At 46.4% G+C, this 20,223-nt stretch overlaps 1 protein-coding gene across 2 annotated transcripts in view; it reads left to right on the top strand.

Annotated features, from left to right (window-relative positions):
• The window catches only part of PRTG (protogenin), an 84,174-nt gene that overhangs the window by 39,197 nt on the left and 24,754 nt on the right, over positions 1-20,223 (top strand). For both annotated transcript variants that reach the window (XM_083475609.1, XM_083475608.1), the window contains exons 8-11: positions 232-479; positions 3,952-4,116; positions 4,327-4,632; positions 5,097-5,285. In XM_083475609.1, coding sequence (XP_083331735.1) covers positions 232-479; positions 3,952-4,116; positions 4,327-4,632; positions 5,097-5,285 — 908 coding nt within the window. The remainder of the gene's footprint in view (positions 1-231; positions 480-3,951; positions 4,117-4,326; positions 4,633-5,096; positions 5,286-20,223) is intronic.

Below are 20,223 nucleotides of genomic sequence, written 5' to 3'. Positions count from 1 at the left end.
AAATAACAAACTTACGTCTGTCTCGCCCTTGTCACCATGAGAAATGTCCAACCACTGGTTTTAATGTTTGTTTGTTTTGTACATGGTACATCCAATCACTTTTAAAAATAAATAAAAATAAATTTGTACATGTAAAACCAATGGTGCAAATATATGAAGCTGAGTTAGTGGACAGTCTTCTCTTGCTTCTTTTTGATTTTTCCCTGGGCTCTTGTCTGTCTGTCTGTCTAGCAAACTGGTGATCAACCAGATCATCCCTGAAGATGATGCCATCTACCAGTGCATGGCCGAGAACAGCCAGGGCTCCATCCTGTCCAGGGCACGATTGACGGTAGTTCTGTCCGAAGACCGGCCCAGTGCCCCTTGCAATGTCCATGCAGAAACTATGTCAAGTTCAGCCATCCTTCTGGCCTGGGAGAGGCCACTTTACAATTCAGACAAAGTCATCGCTTACTCAGTGCACTACATGAAGGCAGAAGGTAAGTATGGTATCTGCCTGATGAGCACCCTGAGCTGCTGCTTGGCTCCTCCATATTTTGGGCACAAGAGGCTTCCCTATAGAATGGATGATTCTGGGCCTTTTTGAGGGCAAGGGCAAATAAATCTGCTGCAGTCTTGAGGACCAGCATCCTCCCTCCTTCTCCTCTGGCTCATGCAAGTTCCTCCATAGACTTCTGCACCATTTCCTTTTATTTACCTTTTGCTTTTGGGATAAATCATATGAAGAATTGTAATGTGCTGTGGGGTTTTAGGTACTGTAATACAATATCTGGCTTGTGGTTCCCTTGAAATGAATGTATGGAGAAGTTGCTGGGCCTGTTTTAAGGAGATCAAATAGCATGTGGCATTTATATTTCCAGTATCTTTTGAAAGCCAACTTTAACTGATGTGTCATTACTCTTCCGCTGATGAATCAAGTTTATTTTCTTTGTGGGTTGTTGGGCCCCAGACTGTGTTTGGATGCATCTATGTCTATAATGGCACTTCAATATCTTCCCCAGACTTAGTTGCTTGCATTCAGATTGACCAATGGAGGAAGGATATGGTAGTTGTCACCCTTCTATACCCTCCAAGCTAGATTACTTCAACATGCTGTATGTGGGGCTGCCATTTAAGAGTATTTAGAGGCTTCTGCTATGGAGGCAGAATTCCCCTTTTTAGCAGGGAATAGATGGCCATGACTGTTGAAGAACTCCAATCTTACGAGATCTGGAGTGGCACCTGTTGGCTTCCAGACATGGTTTACGTGCCAGTTTCAACCTTTTAAATCGCCTGGGGTCACTTGAGGAGGCCCATCTCCCCATAGGAGCCTGGTCTTGTAGGTGGAAGTGTAAAGGATTCTACTTCTAGCCCTGAATCTCTCATGGCTCCCTGTTGTGTAGCAGTTACCTTGAGCCGTGGATCTGGCATAGTGATCACCCAGAAGGACCTGCTGCTCTCTCTCAGCCTCTCTGACCTTTTTAACTATTCAACATACCCAATATTTCCACACCTCATTATGAAGGGTCGTTGAGGTTTGCAAAAGAATGACCACCAGGTTGGTTTGTGTAAGAAATAAATTTACCTTCTTACATTTACAAAACACATTTTATAGACCAGCTTCTGTCTTGCCAGAATATACTGAAGGTTTCTGGAAATTATATGGGTACAATACGTTAACTGTTTGATAACCGATGGGCTGGTTAAAAGCAAGACTTGGCTGTTGATTCCCCCTGGTTAATTGGCCTTGCCTGCCGCACAAAGTGGATAGCCCCTGGTTCAGCTGCTGTAGCAGTATCATCCTTAGCCTGTCCTGAAGCACTCTGGGAACTTTGTGGGAACTCTTGAATTGCCGGAGGTGTATCTGGTCTCACAGGCTCTTGTTTGAAGTAGTTAGCATTTACTCCTATGCTGCCTTTTCCACTGAAAAAAACTCTACAGCTCACAGTGGTTAACACAAAGACAAAATTCAAGCAATAAAATGCAGCATGCAAAAATGTAAGACAGCAGACTCCTGCCATCTTAAAACAACAGCCACCTAAAAGCCAAATACAACTATCACCCTCCCTAAAGACAGGCCAGTCCCATCCCAACCCCGCAAAAAAAAAATCAGTGAGCAGGAGCAAGGGGAAATTCTCAGGCAACAAATCCTCCCTATAAAGGTACCGGGCAAGGGAGTGGCTGAAAAAAGATGTACCTTGATGCTTCTGCACAATCTTCCCCCATGCAAAAAATGAGGTGGGTAGGTCTACATGCCACCTGCGGGATCAGATGCAACGTGCCTCTGAGTCCCAGTTGCTGGAGTCTGATCCAACATCAGCTTAGCTCTTCTGACCTCCTTGTTTGTAACTGCACTGTCCATGGAGGGAAAGCCGAGAAATTTCTTCCACTTGACAAAGTGCTGCACTTTCCACACAAGCCCGATATTGCTCCATTTACTGTAAAGAAATGCAGCATTTCTAAAATATGCTCCAAAAATCTGGTCATATTTTCCTCCACCTGCCTCACAGGCCAAATAATAAAAGTTAGCATTGACTACAAATTGGGCTAGGGGCAGAGGTAGCAGAGAGAGAAAACAAACAGGTGTCTGCTGAGAGCTACTTAAAGAAAAGAAAAAGGTATTTCAAACTGGGGCAGGGGAGATGTTTGTGGTACTAGGGAGAATGGGGACTTGATGAGGGAGCGTGTTAATTCCTTGTTAGCGATTAAGAAAAGGAACAAAGGAATGGCTGATTGGGTGGGAGGGAGGGGGAGCCTGCCTTGTCTTCTCTGCTGCCTCTTCGAGGCGGGGGCCTCCTTTCCTCCCCATGGAGTCTTCCCAGCTATTCAAGACAAGAAGGAGCCCTTTCAGTTTGGGTTCAGGGATCCTGTGTAGCAGGTCAGAAATCGTGCCATGCAGTTCCTAATTAACCAGCCATTAATTAGGGTGTTGTGAGATGCTCATAATCTTGCCTAATTAAAATGCTATCAAGTTAACTCAAAACTGTGGGAAAACCGACTGGTGGAATTTTTGTTGTTCAGGTTGTAGAGAGGTTCTGTTCTTAGGAGGGGAGGCTTAAACTCCTTCAAGGAGCGAGGTTTGTGGGTTTTTGTTGTTTTCACAAAGTTGACAAGCAATTTGGCATGAATTGTGCATTAAGGAAAGGGCCTCTGGCTGCCGCCACCAGCTGCTTTCTGCTTTAGAGCTTTGCTGTATAGGAATGAAGCAAGACAAAGCCCCCACCAAGCCTACCATGCATTTATGGGGCACGTTTGGATGTAAATTGCTGCACTCATTAAGGAGGAAAAGCATGTTTTAAACTAATCCTTGTTGCTCTGTCCCTGAACTAAAACAGGTACACAGTCCTGTGTGCACCAAACAGAACAAATCTATTCACAGGATCATTTGAGTTAAAATGGGGAGCCAGGGGTCCAGAGCATCTTCGTTTTGATTTGGTTGGTGTTTTTAAGCAGCCACAGCCAATCACTCGCCACCCCCAGGGTCCAAAATGAGAGGGGCCATAAAGCAGGAGAGCCAGAGGCTGTGATGGCTCCCCTCTTGTGCCTTCCTGCTTTCTCTTCACAGTTTGTTGTGGTTTAGTTTTCTGAATGGCGTTTTTGAGCTGAATCAGCACATCCGCAGAGAGCTTTCTGTTCAGCGCATCCCAAAGCCCCATGTTCTGTAGCAAGGCACAGTTTGGTAGCATGAAACTGCTTTCACTCAGACTACAAAAGAAACCCCATTCTGACCCAGTCCGAATATTTTTCTCAGAAATGCCCCATTTTTAGTGGTTGGACTTACTTCCAAGTAAGAATGCCACCTTGTAGTTCAATCCTAAACCTCATTACATACAAGGAAATCTCCCTGATTTATTCTTGCCTGGCTTAGGGCGATTTACCAGGTAAATGTTGATAAGATCACAGCCTTAAACGTATAATCCTGTAGAGAGGTTTCAGGTGCATTTATTTCTGTAAATTCTTTCTGCATTCCAGGTTTAAATAATGAAGAATATCAAGTTGTTATTGGAAACGACACAACACATTATATTATTGACGACTTGGAGCCAGCCAGCAACTACACCTTTTACATAGTGGCCTACATGCCGATGGGAGCTAGCCAAATGTCTGACCATGTGACACAACACACCCTGGAAGACAGTAAGTTCTTTTTTTAAAAAAAAATACTTATATCCTGCCTTTCCCCTGACAGGGACTCAAGGTGCATTTTAAAGCTAAAATAGAAATAGCTAAAAACCGAAAAAGCAACAATTAAAAAACAATTAAAGTGTGTGTGAGAGACAGAACGAGAGACTTATCCTGTTATATCAGAGGGAAAACTGTTCTTCTTTCTGCTTCTCCTCCTCTTAGTCCCTCTGAGGGCTCCTGAGATCAGCTTGACAAGCCAAAGCCCCACAGATATTCTCATCTCCTGGCTGCCGATTCCAGCCAAGTACCGGCGAGGCCAGGTCGTCTCGTTCCGCTTGTCATTTCGACTCAGCACCGAGAGCACCGTCCAGGTTCTGGAGCTGCCAGGCACGACCTACGAACACCTTTTAGGGGGCCTGAAGCCCGACAGCATCTATTTGGTTCGTATCTCTGCAGCAACTCGGATTGGCTGGGGAGAGGCCTCCCTGTGGACTTCTCATCACACGCCGAAAGCCACGAGTGTCAAAGGTGTGTCATCTTTTCAATTTAAGATATGCCCAAATAATGGACCTTTCAACTGAAGTCACTGCAAAACATCTCTAGCAAGCTAACCTGAATTGCCCCTGGTGTCCTTTCCTTTGAAGTGTTGTCCTTGCAGCCCTGTGGCTCAACTGAAGTTTATATTTGCTGCTTCATGAACTCATTTCACCTGCATTTTATGATATGGGGCATTAGTTTTGCACAGACTTTGCTCTGTAGGCTGTGTAGCCGTGGGTGTGATGCACTGGGCCTCCCAGGGGTTTTACAGGAAGGGAAGAGCCCATGGCTCAGCAATGGTGTGTGGGAGAAACTTCCTGGCATTTCCAGGCATGCCTGGGAGAGACATTTCTAGGCTGAGCCAGGTGGGTTAATGGTCTGACTTAAGATAAGGCAGCTTCCTTGTTTTCTGCTTGTTCCTCCAATGTGAAAAACAACTCCCCTTCTTTTCCTAGCACCAAAATCTCCGGAGCTGCGTCTGGAACCCCTGAACTGCACAACAATCACAGTCAGCTGGCAAAAAGATTTGGAAGACACGGCAGCCATCCAGGGCTACAAATTGTACTACAAGGAAGAAGGCCAGCAAGAAAATGGACCTATCCTGCTAGAGGCCAGTGACTTGACACACACCATCAGTGGCCTGGGTGAGTTTGCACACAGCTTCTGCCTTCTGTATTTCTGAAGAAGAAGCCACACTCATTTCACAGTAGAAGTGAGGGGCAAAGCTTTTTGTTAGAGCCACTCCTGTGATGATGGGGAGATTCCCCTTTAAAGGCATGTGGAGTCACTTGCCGCCCGTCAGAAGGAATGACTGGACTGAATTGCTTAAATATGGGGCAGCTCAGAGGTTATGTAAAAGCTGGTTTTCTTCTTGCATGTTGTTGTTTAGTTGTTTAGTTGTGTCCGACTCTTCGTGACCCCCTGGACCAGAGCACGCCAGGCACTCCTGTCTTCCACTGCCTCCCACAGCTTGGTCAAACTCATGCTGGTAGCTTCGAGAACACTGTCCCACCATCTCGTCCTCTGTCGTCCCCTTCTCCTTGTGCCCTCCATCTTTCCCAACATCAGGGTCTTTTCCGGGGAGTCTTCTCTTCTCATGAGATGGCCAAAGTATTGGAGTCTCAGCTTCACGATCTGTCCTTCCAGTGAGCACTCAGGGCTGATTTCCTTCAGAATGGATAGGTTTGATCTTCTTGCATACAGAGGGACAATTAAGAGTCGCCTGTACTGGAAGGCCTTTGATCTGTGAGGGTTGCTATGCTCTATTCCTTAAAAATTCCCTATCCTGAGGTTGATTCAGCTAAATACCTCTGCTGTGATGGGTAGTGTTTGTGGCTTTTCTCCTGCAACTGGTTATTTGAATGGTTTTATTAGCCACTTTGAATATAGTTTATGCATAAAAATGATATAAATAAATATGTTCCTGAATGTTGACCTAGGATTGTAGGGGACCCACAGAGAAATGCCGAAAATATTTCTGCCCTGATTTTTTTTTTGTATTTATTACTTGATTTATATATCCTCCCTTATGATGCAGTTATTCCATCAAGACAATGTTCAAAATTTAATAAGTGGCGGTGATGATGAAGGCATGATCTGGTAGACACTGTATACTTGGAGTTCCCAAAAACTCTTGACAAAGTACCACACCAAGGATTCCTGAGTCCTCTTGTGGATCAGGAATTGGCTAAGAAACAGGAAGCAGACAGAAGGAACAAATGGACAGTTCTCCTGATGAAGGGATATAGAATGTGGTGTCCTCCAAATATTGGTATTGGGACAGGCGCTTTTTATCTTATTAATTAATGCTTTTAGCAATATTTTGGCCAAGCGTGCTGATGATGCCAACTTGTTTAGGGTGATAAAAATGAAAGGGGATTGCAAGGCGTTCCAAAAGGATCTTTCTGAACTGGGCAGATGGCTCTCTTACTCATTAAGATAGCAAATGTGATCCAGTGCAAGCAATTGTGAATTGATGCATGTCGGAGGTAAAACTTCACATACATGTTCATGGGGTCTGAACTGGCAGTGACTGACCAGCAAAGAGGTCTTGGGGTCACAGTGTATAGCTCAATGAATATGTTGACCCATTATGCAGCAGCTGTGAAAAGGGCAAATTCCATATTTGGGATCATTGTGGCTTATCACTAAGCACATAAATTTATCCCCTACCTAGGATGATTAGGAAAGGAATCTAAATAAAAGTTTTTCTCTATCTTTCAACATTCTCGAACCTGGAGCCATCCAATAAAGAAGAGTGGTTGGAAGTTCTGGACAGTCAAAAGGAAATCTTCTGTCTTTATGTTATGTCTTCTATGTTCCTGTATCTTTAAAACTGTTTTGACTGAAATCTAAATAACTAGCTGGGTCTAGTGTGATAACTTGGAGTAGAAAGGAGAAAAAGAGCACTAAGGAACTCCCTGTCTTTAAGGTGCCAGAAAGGGATTTCCTCCCCACCTTGGGGCTGGGATGAGACTAGATGATTGACTGAATTGTCAGAATTAAATAATCACCGCAGCCAGGTCAACTGGCTTCTTTACGACACTTAGATCCCCCCCTTCCTCATGTGTTATTACTCCAGAAGCAAGAGATATTTTAAGACAGAGCAACTGCCAAGTCTTCTCAGTGGGTCAGGGTCCATATGTGGTCCTTTCAAGACAGAGGGCTTCTGGCAGCAGGATGGGACCCATTGAGCGCAGACCAGAACACAAAAGGATCAGCAGTGGTTCAGTCAAAGAAGGGATGCCTCTTCTTTTAAGATGTCGTTGATCTGTCTTTGGACAGTGTATCCTGCTGAAAGCATGTGGATACAGACTGGCGCACCTGGCTCTCCTTATTGCAGAGCATTTCAGAGCCTGGCTGATTTGGCTCAGGTGTTGCACAGAAGGCTGCAAAATAAACCGGGTTTTTTAGAATCAATGGTCAGTGAAATGGCACAGGTGAAGTGTCATAGTAAAACAGGCTGGGATAATTATTTAAGGATAAATGTTGTCACTGCAGTTGTGGCTGCTTAGCAAATGCCCTCTAATGCAAAATGCAACATGAGCCGGTGTAGTTGTGTTGTCACATTGGCTATGAAGTGCCTGCTCCAATACCACGAAGTCTCTCCCGACATGCATGTGTGCTGGTCACCTAGCATGTTTCAGAAATGGTGTCACTGCTGGAAAACTTTGTCCACCAGTGGTGCTCCCTCTCTCCAGCTCAGCTTCCCAAAGAGCCTGACTGTAGTTGTTAAAAAACACAACTGTATATCACTAGTTCCTAGATCCATTTTTGTTTTGATGGCATCCTGTTAAAGGAAGAATTAATATTTGGGGTTACACTTTATGCTGTCATGTAGCTGCACCTTGGAATCCAGATGATGTCACAACAGAACCAGTGATGTCATTTTCAGATTGCACTTCCCAACTTGCAGAGGGCCAGCCATGTTGGTCTGTAGCAGCAAGCACCAGAAAGGAACATAAAGGCCTAGCAGGATTTATTAGGACAGAAACCTTTGTGGACAGTCATCAGGCTCATGAAGCAATGTTCCCAAGTGGCAGGCAGGTATACTCAAGTATACCCGCAAGGTGAAGGTGACCTGGAAACTACAACTAATCCAGAATGCAGCAGCTAGACTGGTGACTGGGGGCGGCCGCCGAGACCACATAACACCAGTCTTGAAAGACCTACATTGGCTCCCAGTACGTTTCCGAGCACAATTCAAAGTGTTGGTGCTGACCTTTAAAGCCCTAAACGGCCTCGGTCCGGTATACCTGAAGGAGCGTCTCCACCTCCATCGTTCTACCCGGACACTGAGGTCCAGCACCGAGGGCCTTCTGGCGGTTCCCTCACTGCGAGAAGCAAAGCTACAGGGAACCAGGCAGAGGGCCTTCTTGGTAGTGGCGCCCACCCTGTGGAACGCCCTCCCATCAGATGTCAAAGCGATAAACAACTACCTGACATTCAGAAGACATCTTAAGACAGCCCTGTTCAGGGAAGTTTTTAATGTGTGACATTTTAGTGTATTTTTGGTCTTTGTTGGACGCTGCCAAGAGTGGCTGGGGAAACCCAGCCAGATGGGCGGGGTACAAATAAATTATTATTATTATTATTATTATTATTATTATTATTATTATTATTATTATTATCTGCCTGCATGCATGTGGAGCAACTTCAGCAAAATTACTGGTGCCTTTGATCTGGATTAACTGGTGCAAGGATTGCAATTATGATGCTGCTATCAGACTGTCTGCTCTGGCAGCATTCCCAGTTATTCGTGTGGCAGAATTAGCAACCTCTGGGTTCTTTGTTGCTGCCCTCTGTGACATTTTCTCCCCCTCACCTCCACCACATGCTGTCAGACCAGATCTTGTCTCTGGGTGTTTGAGTCTCTCCTTTGTGCCCACTGTTTATTTTTTAACAGAATTTTTCGGCATGCTTTCTCTTTTGCACCCCACCCCCTGTGTCAGTGGGACTAATAAACACAGCAGCCGTGTTCTGGGCTGCTCTTCTCCAAATAAATATATTGGCACACTTAGTGACATTTATGTCACAACTTTCCCTTTCCCCACACACATTTATTTTTCTGCAGGATATGCACACACAGATCCACCCCTGCTTCCTACTCCAGTGTAAAATTCCGTCCCTGTTGCCACTTGGCTTTCTTGCAGGAGCTGACTCTGTGGAGCATGCCTTGCATTTTTGCCCCTAATTTTAATCCTTCTTGCTCCACACTTTGCAGAGAAACTCCCCTGTTGTGGCACTTGGCACATGTCTTCCTCCAGCTTTTGTTTCTGTAATATTCTCCAGATATTTCTTGGCTTCCTGTGGGAGTTTGTTTGTTTGTTTGTTTGTTTGTTTGTTGGGAAGGATCTCTGGTGTGCAGCAAAGTGAGGAAACCAAACCAAACAAGAAAGGACACACAGCACCCATTTTCATAAGTTCTTAATACAGTGGTGCCCCGCAAGACGAAGCCTCGCGAGACGAAAAACTCGCAAAACGAAAGGTTTTTTCGTTTTCGAGTTGCTTCGCAAGACGAATTTCCCTATGGGCTTGCTTCGCAAAACGAAGCTTGCCCCGCAAGCTCCGGGGACAGCGGGAAGCACAGCGCGTCCTCCCCACTGTCCCCGGACCTCTTTTGAAGCAAGGGGCGGCGGGGAGAAGCGCTGCGCTTCCCGCTGTCCCCGGACCTCTTTTGAAGCAAGGGGCGGCGCGGAGAAGATCACGTCTCCCCGTTGCCAGCCCCGCAAGCTCCGGGGACAGAGCGGAAGGCGCAGCGCCTTCCCCTCTCTCCCCGGACCCCTTTTGAACCAAGGGGCAGCAAGGGGGAGAAGCGATCTTCTCCTCTCCGCCCCTTGCTTCAAAAGAGGGGACAGAGCGGCGCTTCCCCTCTGTCCCCAGACGGTCTCCATAGGAACGCATTGATTGATTTTCAATGCATTCCTATGGGAAACCGTGCTTCGCAGGACGAAAAACTCGCAAGAAGAAAAAACTTGCGGAACGAATTAATTTCGTCTTGCGAGGCACCACTGTACATCTTCAAGCAACCTTCCTGGGCTAGTCTGCAGTTTGGAGGAAGAAGGTTGTGGATGCTTTGGAGGTAGAGGACTTAGCAGGAAAAGTGTTTGCCTTGCGTGCTCAGGGACAGAGTTGGGGGAATGCTGGACATTTGGGATTAGAGGTTATTTGAGGGAGGGATGGGAGAGAATTGGAGCTTCAAGAGGGGGCAATTGGTGGTAGAGTTTGGGAGTGGCAAAACCTGTACTACCTGGGGATTATGCTTTGGAATGGTTCTGAGGATTTCCTGAGTACCTTCTGGAGATCTTTAGGATGGTTTCTGTCTCTTCTCCCTGCCCTCTAAAAGAACTATGCTGCCTTTAAGATAATATCCTAGCAAATGCCACTGTTCTCACACAAGGCGATGAAGGAAGGGGAAGCTGGGGCTCTCTTATCACCTTACTCCAAAGAAGCAGCCTGGGCAGTGCAGAGGTCAACCACCTCTGCCTTCCTCTGACCCTTTTGACTGTTTTCCTGGAGAACTCCAGGAATTCACTCTCTGGGTCCTCGGGACAGGATAGGCTCTGTGTCTTGTGCTTTAACCTAATGGTGGCTGCTTCCTTTGTGCTGCAAGAATTAAGCCAGTTGGCTTGAGTAAAGCTTCTAGTGGTGACCCTGGGCTCATGCTGGATATTCTAGTCCCACAGATGCCTCAGTTTGAGTTTCCTTAAGGCACATCCTGAAGAAGGCTTTGCAGAGGGGGAAATGCAGTGGGGTATGCTTGGCTAGCACACTTGCTATCTATTGTGAAAAGTAGCCCTGATAGCCACAACAACAACAATGACAACAACAATAACAATAATAATATACAATACAATACAATATAATATTATTTATAACACCTCCCATCTGGCTGGGTTCCCCCATATCTAAAAACATAATAAAAACATCAAGTGTTAAAAACCTCCCAATACAGGGCCATCTTCAGATGTCTTCTAAAAGTTGTGTAATTCTTTATCTCCTTGACATCTGAAGGGAGGGTGCCACTACCGAGAAGACCCTCTGCCTGGTTCCCTGTAACTTTGCTTCTCACAGTGAGGGAATCAGCAGAAGACCCTTGGAGGAGGACCTCAGTGTCCGGGCTGAGCGATTGGGGTGAAGACGCTCCTTCAGGTATACTGAAGGTATACATCACATGGTGTGTGATGGCTTGAGATTCAGGTTTGAATGAAGGAAATCCGGGTTCAAACCTCTTTTCAGCCCTGCAGCTATCTGGGTGGCCTTGGGCCAAATGTGCTTCTCTCTGTTTAACCTGAGCTGTGAGTTAAGCTGTGACTCTGTGTTCTGGGGGAAGAAGGGCAGCTGCCCTCAACCTTTTGCCATTTGTACCATCACGTCTGAAGTGATAGAGCAGCCTCCAGGGGAGTCTAGCTGCAAAATGTCTTGGGGAACCTGATGAATCAGCAGCTGGGGACCAACAGCAGTACCTGGGCAGTGTGACGGAGTGAGAGCAGCTTCACTCTTCCTTTGGGAAGCATCCACACAACCCTATAACAGCACTGAGAAATGGAAAGGCCCAGGAAAACAACACCCTCACATGGAAAAGTTGTTGTGAACACTGCATTCATGGCTTTCAATGGAAAGGGTCCTCTTTCTTCTCCCCCACCCCCACCCCACCAGTACAGTGGCCTATATTTTCAGTTGGTAAGAATCTGTTTGTAAGAATCCCAGCTTGAATTAATCTCAGTGCCCCCAAGTTGTGAAAAACTGAACATGATGAATTCCCACTGTAGGGAATTTGTAGGATACGGAAGAGGTAAGGTGATATCTGTGGGACTCCCCATTTGATAGAACCCGCCCCAGTTTCTGTTGACCTCCACATTCTCTGCCCCAGGCTGGCCTGAGGTTGGGCTTTTGCAGCTAAAGTAAACGTAGACATAGCCAAACGTCTGTCTTGCTTTTAAAGAAACACCACAGGAAATCTTTGCACTAGAGGCAGCTAATAGTTTGTGTTGCCAAAGAAGAGAAGGACATCTTGCTGCTCTTGGGAGGAAGTTCACCATGTGTTAGTGGAGAGTTTGGCTGACCAGAACAATAAATATTGTGATCCTCTGGTTACTGCTTGCACTTGGGCAGGTCTTTACTTTCTCTGATTCCATCCTTATATTAAACTTCTGTGGGAAGAGGTTTCTTTTTCCTGTTCCAGGAAAACTAGTGGAAAGTATTGTTAAAGATTAAATGACCTAGCATATAGAAGAATAAGCCTTACTGAAGCAGAGTTAGCATGGCTTCTCCAAGGGTAAATCCTGTTTCAATAGTTCCTTGAGAATGTCAGCAAGTATATCAGTAGAGGTGATCCAGTTAACATAGAATAGTACAGCTTTCAAAAAGCTTCCAACAAGCTTTCTCACCAAAGATTCTTTAGTAAACTTAGCAGTCATAAAGGTAAAGGGACCCCTGACCATTAGGTCCAGTCGTGACCGACTCTGGGGTTGCGGCGCTCATCTCGCTTTATTGGCTGAGGGAGCCGGCATACAGCTTCCGGGTCATGTGGCCAGCATGACTAAGCCGCTTCTGGCGAACCAGAGCAGCGCACACAACTGGTTAAATAAAAAGAAGCAGAGTAGGGGTAAATATACTCTGAATGGAGAGATGTAGACACTACATGCAGGATAATTCTGTCAGTTGCTACTAGCCATGATGGCTGTGTTCCATCTACACTGCTGGAGGCAGCATGACATGCCCCTGAATATGAGTTGTTGGGACTTGCAAGTGGGGTGAGTTCGGATCCTGTTTCCAGGCTTCCCATAATGGGCATTTGGTAGGAGTCTGAGAACAGGATCTTGGACTAGATGGATCCCTTTTGTTCTGATCCTGCTGCTGCAGGACTTCTTAGGTTCTTATGAGATCAACTGGCTCAAGGTTCTGGCACACAAGGCAGGCCAAGCATTGAATAAGGACCAAGGTGCTAGTTCAGGACTTGCATTTTCTGCCTCAGCTGCAGGACTGCTTAGAGCAAGTTGTCCCAAGCAGTGTGTTTGCTTCGTTACATCACATGCAACTTATCCTGGGGCACAAGCTACTGGGATGCACCCACAGTCCATCTCCATCCAAATGACTTCTCCTTATGCATTCCTCCCCCTTCATTGCAACAAGGCTCAGAAAGGGGAGTGTCCTAGAAGATCTCCAAATAGCAATGATGCTTGCACAGATGCCCTACTCGGTATTTGAGCAGCTAAGTTGATTACCAGCTGAACCAGTAAATCACGGAGAGCCTTGGTGGTGTTTCTCAGAAGCTGGCAGGTGCCCTGAACTTAAATTAAAGCCTTGCATAAAATTTGAAGGCCGATAGAGTTAAAACAAAGAATTATTAAGAGTAGAATATTGCAGTGCATCCAGCCAGCAAGAAAACAGCCTTTCCTCACACTCTGGTGATCATACACAAAATTGCCTTTTTCCAGAATGCATGAAAGTGAAAAAACTCACCAAAACCCTTTGAAGGAGAAGATTCCTAACTATAGAAGCTCCATTCCTTCTGCCTTTCTAGGTCTGCTCACATCTTCATGGAATGGTGTGCAAACACTCTAGTAATAGGGCGATAGGGAGGTAGAGATGTGAGATTGGTGATTGTGGGTCTGCTCCTCAGTTGACAGGCAAGGAGGCGGCAGCTTGACTTGGCAACCGCCCTTTTGAACTAGCAAAGCAAGGACTCATCCACACATGCTTGTTTAATCCTTGAGGATTGGCATGTGTGAGTGAGCCCCCTTTGCGGATAAAGATCTATACGTGGGCAAATGAAAAGAGCTGTCTGGGTGAAATAGTTGGGATCCTGTTGATACGGTGCCCCCTGTAGCTGTGCCAAATAATTGAGATTTTGTGCAAGGCATTTTTGCATTTGAGTACATGTTTCGGTTGTCTTAAAAACAAAATGGAACAACCAAGTCTGACTGTGGTTTTTCTTTTCTTTCTTTAGCTTGGAATATGTGGCCAAACTGTTGGGGTTGACTAGGGTCTTTGGTTGTGTGGCGGCAAGCAAAACTAAGAATCACTTCAGGGTCTGTTCCATGCAGGAATTTGCATATATTTAATTCCATCTGCAATGGATGCAATCATGGGGCAGGCTGAAATGTTAAGCCCATGTTAGCGAGTAACTTTATTTTTTATTTAATTTATGTTAAAATATTGTGTACCACTTTTCATTTAAAAAGCTCAAAGCAGTTTACAATATACATTGCCTCCCCAATTAACAGCAATAAATAAGAACAATTGAAACATCCAGTTAACACTTATTTTCAGCAATTACAGCAGCCCAGACACAAAAAGAACTCCGTATCAACATTCAGGAGGCAGCCTAGTAAAGAGAAAAGATATTTAAATGTCTGCAACACCACCACATCTTTGCCAGTCCCATTGAATTCAGTGGACCTTGCTTCTGAGTGTGTAGGTTAGCTTTACAAATGTGTTTGTTACAAGTGCATCTGTGATGCTGAAAAACCGTCCACCAAGCTTTCCAAATGTCCCTGTAATGAAAATGACACACTTCTGGGCTATTACTGAATTAAGTAGCAAACAATATATTGCCCCTCAGTACTTTGGAATTATTTGCAGCTCCTTGCAAGGAGGAAAAGAAAAGTTGTTTTCCGTTCTCCTTGAAAAGACTTATTTGCATTTTTAGTTGTAGATATGAAGGGCCTTATTCCTGGGTGTTTTTGCTTGTGAAGCCCAATAAACAGAGAATTAAACTATGTTGCCCAGAGATAAGTCCCATCCTTTTCAGTCCTGATTTGAAAAGCAGTGGCTTTTGAAGAAGGCTTAGAGGGAACTCGGGTCCTGTTCAAGGAAATTAAATCAACATTGTCTATTAATCATACCGTGTGTCAACCCCCACCCCCTCCCAGTGAATGTGAGGGACCATTAGATGTGTGAGGTCTCTAAAGATCTGACCAAGTCAAATGGGAAGAGGGTTTCAAGAAAAGGGAAAAAAGAGGCCGCCATTAGCACATGAAAGAGAGTTTGGAGTGAAAAGAACAAGAGAGAGAGAGAGAGAGAGAGAGAGAGAGAGCGCCCTACCTGGGTGTGGGTGTCTGTTTTTAACTTTGTTTAGTTAACAGAAATCACAATACTCAAAGAGTCCAATGATAGTTTTCAATCAAATGTTGCTGCTCTCCAGGAACCGATGCATAATCTCATGGAGAGTAAACATTCTGCATTTGGGGGGCTGAGACTAAGAAGCCGGATTCTTCGGTGCAAACCTTTTAGTCCCCACAACCCAACACATGCCTCCTCTCTGAGTACAGTGGTACCTCGGGTTAAGTACTTAATTCGTTCCGGAGGTCCGTTCTTAACCTGAAACTGTTCTTAACCTGAGGTACCACTTTAGTTAATGGGGCTTCCTGCTGCTGCCGCACCGCCGGAGCACACTTTCTGTTCTCATACTAAAGCAAAGTTCTTAGCCCGAGGTAATATTTCTAGGTTAGCGGAGTCTGTAACCTGAAGCGTATGTAACCCGAGGTACCACTGTATGTGTGTGTGTGCGCGTGGCCATAAATGTATATTCTTCCCCTGTTTACCCCCTTCTTCTATTCCTAACTCCCTCACCCCTAAAGTCTCCATCCCCTTGGGGAGGCGGGTAACCTGTTGAGACCCACGGTGGAGCCAAGCCAAGAGTAGGTCGAGCCAGAGTCACCTTCCCCCCTGTCTCACCCCCCCCCACATGCTCTTGCAATCCAGGCATGCCTTTGATTTGATTCTCTTGCAATGCACACATTCCAGCCAGCCATTTTCTCTCTCATACACATACACCCCCCCACATGCACAGTATTTTGCACCATCCATTCACCACAGAAGTGCTTTCTCACACACATACCCCCCTCTCTCAACCACCCACCCACCCACCCCTCTTCCCTCCTCAGCTGCCTCCCTTTCTTGCCCCACCCATGAGGAAATTAGCCTTAGCCCACTAGTGCCAATAGAAACTTTTTTCTAAACCTCTCTACGATGGAGGGGCGAAGTGGGGCACTGTGGCTTAAACCACTGAGCCTTTTGGGCTTGCCAATCAGTGGTTCGAATCCATACATGGTGGTGGGCTCCTGTTGCTTTGTCCCAGTTTCTCCAACCTAGCAGTTCAAGAGCACACCAGTGCAAGTAGATAAATAGGTACCGCTGCAGCGGGAAAGTAAATGGCGTTTCCATGCGCTTCCGTCACGGTGTTCCGTTGCACCAGAAGCAGTTTAGTCATTCTGGTCACATGACCCAGAGAGCTGTCTGTGGAGAAGCGCCAGCTCCCTCGGCCTGAAAGCAGAGATGAGGGCCACACCCCACTGTCGAATTTGACTGGACTTAACCATCCAGGGGTCTTTTACCTTTATTTACCTTTTACCCAATGGATGGCAGCACTCAGGGCGAGAATGGCCAAATTGAGGGAGGAGAGGTCCTTTGGTGTCACAGGTGCATCCAGCCCACCAGCTTGGAGATTCCTTAGAGTGTAAGCCCCTCTGGGCAGAGACCTGCTCCTCTTGCAGTGTGTAAAGGACTTAGCCCTATTATAGGAACAAATAATTGCTTGGGGCAGCAAACGTACCCCCCGAGGCACAATCCTTAGAAATTCTCCTTCACAACCTCCTTTGCAATGAACACGAGTGTGCAAAAGCTCTCCCCTTCAGGCTTTACAATGCTGTACTTGTGCAAGAGAACAGTGCTGGGTTAGGCTGCTTTGAGGGGTTTGCATGGCCAAAGCAATGCCCTTTCCAATTCCTCATAATGCCTGAGCCACCAGAACCCTTGTCTTTTTGTGGGAGCTCTGTGCAAAAGATGCACCATTGCATCTTCTTGGGAGAGTATGTGTGAGGGGCTCAGTTTCTTTGACACACTCTGAAGTTTGGTGCATGTTGTCTCTTTGCTTTCCAGCCCTTGGCAGGGGATTGGGCAGGCAAACATGGGCAGAGCCAAGATTTATTTTGGAGGGGCAGGTATTTTTTGAGGGGTCAGAACCAAGTTATCTGTGATGCAATTGGTCAGTTCAGTATTTTTATTTATTTACTTGATTTGAGGGAGGCAGCTGCCCCCCTGACATGCAGGCAAAGCAGCCCCTGTACCATACAGTGGTGCCTCGCAAGACAAAAAGAATCCGTTCTGTGATTCTCTTCGTCTAGCGGTTTTTTTCGTCTTGCGAAGCAAGCCCATTGAAGGATTAGCGCTATTAGCGGCTTTTAGAGGCTTTTAGCTGCTTTTAGCGGCTTATCTGCTGATCGGATCAGCTGATAAGCGGCTTAGCGGCTTAGAAAAAGGGGAGGGGAGGGAAAAAACCCAGCAGGAACTCGCAAGACATTGTCCTCTTGCGAAGCAAGCCCATAGGAGATTCGTTTTGCAAAGCACCTCCAAAACGGAAAACTCTTTCGTCTAGTGAGTTTTCCGTCTTGCGGGGCATTCGTCTTGCGGGGCACCACTGTATTGTGTGGACGATGGAGACTCTTTAAGAGTACAGTGGTACCTCGTGTTACGGATGGGATCCATACCAGAGACCCGTCCGCAACATGAAATGCCCACAACTCGAAGTGTTGTGTCTGCGCAGGCACGCAGCGCGATTTGTCGCTTCTGCACATACGCGAGCGGTGAAACCCGGAAGTAACCCATTCCAGGACTTCCGGGTTGCTGCAGGACATAATGCGAAAGGACGCAACATGAAGCGGACGCAACACGAGGTCTGACTGTAATAAAACGCTGCTGTGGCCTGGAACTAGGTGTGTGCAGTGCAGCTGAAAGGGACTAAGACTGTGGGTTGCATGAGAACGTTCCATCCACCTTGGCAACTGCCCATAAAAACTAGGCCAGAGTAAGACTAGGATGATGTCAGAAGACTCCAGGGGTCCTATTTGTTGACAGATTTTGAGGGTGAGCTGTGAGATTATGTGGGCTCTGGGTGTGAAAGCCAGCATGGCCAATGGCCAGGGGTGTTTGGAATTGTTCCATGTCAAGGGCCACAGGTGCCCCACCCCTGAATATTGAGCCAGGTGGGCCAATTGGTCTGACACCGTTTGCAACTTGTGTATCTGTTTAGCTGGGTTTTCTTGGTGGAAAATCCGCTGTGCATTGTCTGAAGGGGAATTCTAGGGTTACAATCCTGTGGTGTCAGGAAGAGTGTCTTCCTTCTCTTGTCTGTGTGTTCAAAATGGACCAATGGCATCTGGGGCAGTGAAGCATCCGGATGGGCTGGCTTGTACAAATCCACATGCCACATCCATTTGCCCATCCATCCTCTTTATCCTCCTAATGCAGCAAATTGCTTTATAGGTAATAGGTGAAGCATGTCGTCCCCCCAGAGCAGGACTGAAACAGCAAGTGCCTTTGTAAGCTGTCTGCCTGATCTGCAGCCCAGAACGCCTGGAAGGGCCGGGCTTCTTGGCGAGTCTTCAGCCTGCAGATGGCTTTGCAATGAAAGCTTGCTCCTTGCTGCAGTGCAAGGAATGATAGATGGTGTTTTCATTTTGCTGCTCCGAGGGGTCAAAGTGCCATCAAGGGCTCATGACAGCCCAACAGAGAAATGTTAGTTCTGAAAGGAAATTTATTTCATTGCTCTAGGGGCAGTTTGGGGCCCCTGAATGGATTCTCTCAGTCAGTGTGTAAAAATGTATTATTGTTCATAAGATAACGCTGTGTGCCCTGTGCTTGATTGTAGGTGTTGCTGTCTGACAGCCACTAAAACAGACGCTAAAACAAATTTTGTAGCATCTTCTCATGGTTGCTGTTGAGAAGCTTTTTAGAGGGAGTATCTCAGTCAGAGGATGAATGAAGAGCCCATGAATTATTCCTGCTTTTTCTTTATCTGTGGAGTCCTGGAAAGCTGGTCTCCTGTTCTCCGGAATTCACTTAGAATCATAGAATTCTAGAGTTGGAAGGGACCCCAAGGGTCATCTAGCCCAACCCCTGCAATGCAGGAATCTCAGCTAAAGCATCCATGACAGGTGGCCACCCAACCTCTGCTTAGAAACCTCCAAGGAAGGAGAGTCTACAACCTCCTGAGGGAGATTGTTCCACTACCAAACATCTCTTACTGTCAGAAAGTTTTTCCGAATTTTTAGTCAAAATCTCCTTTCTTGTAATTTGAACCCATTGCTTCAGGTCCTACCTTCTGGAGCAAGCGGAAAACAAGCTTGCTCCATCTTCTATGTAACCGCTGTTCAGATACTTGAAGATGGCTATCATATCACCTCTCAGTCTTTTCTCCAGGCTAAACATACCCAACTCCTTCAACCATTCCTCATCAGGCTTGGTTTACAGACACTTTATCATCCTGGTCACCTTGACATTTGCCTGGCTAATCTGGGGGAAGAAGCTGCTTTGTCCCCACTTTTCGGGCAAGACCACTATGGAGTTCCAATGCACCAACAGACTTGCTGAGGTCTTTCTGTGAACGAAGAGCTGCGCTCTGGGCATGGCAAACTCACATGGTGCAGGTGTGCTTTGGGTGGCAAGGACATGGCGCTTTCCTGAGCGCTAAACAGGGGTCAGCAAACTTTTTCAGCAGGGGGCCGGTCCACTGTCCCTCAGACCTTGTGGGGGGCCGGACTATATTTTTTTGGGGGAAATGAACGAATTCCTATGCCCCACAAATAACCCAGAGATACATTTTAAATAAAGGGACAGATTCTATTCATTTAAAACATGCTGATTCCTGGACCGTCTGCAGGCTGGATTTAGAAGGCGATTGGGCCAAATCCGGCCCCCGGGCCTTAGTTTGCCTACCCATGGCTTAAGTGAGCCAGTGTGCTCCTTTCAGGTGAGTAGTTTGATTATCATGTGCAGTCGGGTTCTGCAGATAATTTCCTTTACAGTCATACCTCGGGTTGAAGTAGCTTCGGGTTGAGCGTTTTCGGCTTGCGCTCCGTGGCGACCTGGAAGTAACGGAACGCGTTACTTCCAGGTTTCGCTGCTCGCACATGCACAGACACTCAAAATGATGTCACACGCATGCGCGGAAGTGGCGAATCGCGATCCTCGCACTCACAGACGCGAGTTGCGTTCGCTTCAGGATGCGAATGGGGCTCCGAAATGGATCCCGTTCGCATCCAGAGGTACCACTGTACCAGCTTCCTGCATGATATTGCT

Source organism: Podarcis liolepis (genome assembly GCF_965112155.1).
Source record: "Podarcis liolepis genome assembly, chromosome: 14".
Lineage (NCBI taxonomy): Eukaryota > Metazoa > Chordata > Lepidosauria > Squamata > Lacertidae > Podarcis > Podarcis liolepis.
Note: the sequence above shows the minus strand (reverse complement) of the source record. Positions and strands in the feature narration are given on the sequence as shown.